At 37.7% G+C, this 2,639-nt stretch overlaps 1 protein-coding gene across 1 annotated transcript in view; it reads left to right on the top strand.

Moving 5' to 3' along the window:
• The first annotated feature begins 446 nt into the window (after window positions 1-446).
• The window catches only part of LOC107697634 (extracellular calcium-sensing receptor-like), a 6,603-nt gene continuing 4,410 nt past the window's right edge, over window positions 447-2,639 (top strand). The window contains exons 1-3 of the mRNA XM_016498435.1: window positions 447-724; window positions 1,045-1,336; window positions 1,536-2,363. Coding sequence (XP_016353921.1) covers window positions 477-724; window positions 1,045-1,336; window positions 1,536-2,363 — 1,368 coding nt within the window. The 5' untranslated portion in view covers window positions 447-476. The remainder of the gene's footprint in view (window positions 725-1,044; window positions 1,337-1,535; window positions 2,364-2,639) is intronic.

Below are 2,639 nucleotides of genomic sequence, written 5' to 3' on the forward strand. Positions count from 1 at the left end.
TATATATATAATTCTTTCTATATTGTATTACCTGATATTATCACTTTACCATAGTACCTCCACAGTTTTTTTTTTTATTGTTCAGCAAAAGTCAAAAGCAGGACTGACATAGATATAATGACTTGTTTGTTTGAGTCCTGTAGTCTGTTCATCTAAATGTCTAACTATCCTTTAGCGATAAAACATTTTTAGTTTTGTACCAAAAAAATAAAAGTTTTGTAGCTCAGCATCTCAAATTAAGCATTGAAATGTACTGTAAATGTCTATTATAAACTTGTTTGGTTTGTTTTGTTTTTCATCTAACAACCCACAATGAAAACACCTAAATAATTTTTACCATGTCTTAATATAGATTAGAAAAAGAAATGATAAAAGGATGGGAAGGTGACATCATGATTTCCAGAGATGCCCACTTAGCACCTCCTGCTCTTTAAAGCAACACCCCACACAGCTGTCATCATAAATTAGCAGGCAGAATGGGTGAGTGGGTCAGAAAGAGAGAGATGTGGATCACTGTAAACATCTGCCTGTATCTGTCTTTTAAATGCATCTCTGCAGCTTCAATCCACAGATCAGGTACTTGTCAGCTCCAGGGACGCTTCAAGTTAAATGGAATGTACCAGGATGGAGATGTTATACTTGGAGGCCTGTTTGAGGTTCATTTTTTCACTGTGTTCCCAGAGCTGAGCTTCAGAACTGAGCCAGAACCACCATACTGTGAAAAGTGAGTCTGGAGCCAGAATGCCTTCTCAACTATAAAAGATGATAGAGACATAGATTTAAAAAAAAAAAACAATAAATAAAAAATGACAGAGAAATATGACCATTTTTGTTGAATGATATGCAATGTGATGCTATCTTGACCAAAAAAAAAAAAATCTATATTGAAACCTCTTTATGTTTAAACAATTGTGTACCATAGGAGGATTCCGTGATTGCTGAATGATCGCATTCATATTTGGAATATATTAATGCTTATTTTGTATGTATTATCTTTTCTGTATCATGTTATAAACTTTGTTTAATCATTTTTTTTTTCCTTAGATTTGATATGGAAAGCTTCCAGCAGGCACAGACCATGGTTTTTGCTATAGATGAGATCAATAAGAATCCAAATCTGCTGCCTAATGTCACTCTTGGTTACCATCTTTATGACAACTGTGTGATGCTAGGAATGGCATTCCGTGCTGCCATATCCCTAGTTAGTGGAACAGAAGAGAGATTTTCCAACCTCAACTGCACTGGCCCTCCTCCAGTGATTGGGATTGTGGGTGATCCAGGTTCAACTCCATCCATTGCAATTTCCAGTGTTCTGGGGCTGTTTCGAGTACCTATAGTAAGATGGGATGAAAAAAGTAAAAATGCCCTATATGCATATTTTTTGTACTGTTCAATTTCATTTATGTTCTTTTTAGTTATGTATATCCTGAATCAATTTCTTCCAGCACTTTTTTTTTTCTAATCTCCACGAGTATGTAGATCATAATTCCATTTCTCTGTCTCATGCCTTCTCTCTCTACATCTTTCCCAATTAGGTTAGTCACTATGCCACCTGCTCCTGTTTGAGTGACAGGAAAAAGTACCCCTCTTTCTTTAGAACAATCCCCAGTGATGCCTTCCAGGTGCGGGCTATGGTTCAGATCTTAAGGCATTTTGGATGGACATGGGTTGGACTCCTCTACAGTGACGACGACTACGGCATCTATGCTTCTGTTTCCTTTAAGCAGGAAATACAGCTGTTTGGAGGTTGTGTTGCTTTTTCTGAAATCCTGCCCCATGATAACAACCACAAAGACATTCGGCGTATAATAGGAGTGATTCAGGCCTCTACAGCTAGAGTGGTGGTTGTTTTTTCTACTTCATCCTATCTGATGGCTTTGATGGATGAGGTGGTATTGCAAAACCTGACAGGCAGACAGTGGATTGCAAGTGAAGCATGGGCTACCTCACCTGTGTTTCACACTTCACGTTTCCTGCCATTTTTGGGGGGCACACTGGGCATTGCCATCAGACGTGGAGAGATCCAAGGACTTCAAGAGTTTTTGCTACGTCTTTGTCCCAGCAATGATCCAAGAAATAATATGTTGAAGATCTTCTGGGAAAACATGTTCAGGTGCAGTTATAAAACTGGGGGTATGGCGATAGATGGAGAGCAAGTGAAAAAGGTGTGTACAGGACAGGAGGATCTGATCATCACAAACACACCATACACTGATGTTTCAGGGCTGAGAGCAGCTTATAATGTCTATAAGGCAGTTTATGCCCTGGCACATGCACTTCATGACCTAATGCAGTGTGAGGAGGGTAGTGGCCCATTTAGTGGGAACAGATGTGCCGACATAACCAACCTAAAACCCTGGCAGGTAAGGCCCACAGGTATAGTGCAGATTCTATCCAGGCATATAGAAGAGCTAAATGTGGAAATATGTGCTCTACATAGATTCATATATCAGATATCTTAATTAAATGGATATTGTCCCAATTATATTATTGATATTTTAGTAATCAAAGAAGATACATTTATATGTGATAACATTTTAAAGCATAACAATTACATTTTTAAGAAACAGTCATTCACAAATTTTTATAACAGAATTTTAAAAATTAAAAGTAAAATATTGCAGTCATGTATGAAAGAC

Source organism: Sinocyclocheilus anshuiensis, unplaced genomic scaffold (assembly GCF_001515605.1).
Source record: "Sinocyclocheilus anshuiensis isolate Anshui unplaced genomic scaffold, SAMN03320099.WGS_v1.1 scaffold2050, whole genome shotgun sequence".
Lineage (NCBI taxonomy): Eukaryota > Metazoa > Chordata > Actinopteri > Cypriniformes > Cyprinidae > Sinocyclocheilus > Sinocyclocheilus anshuiensis.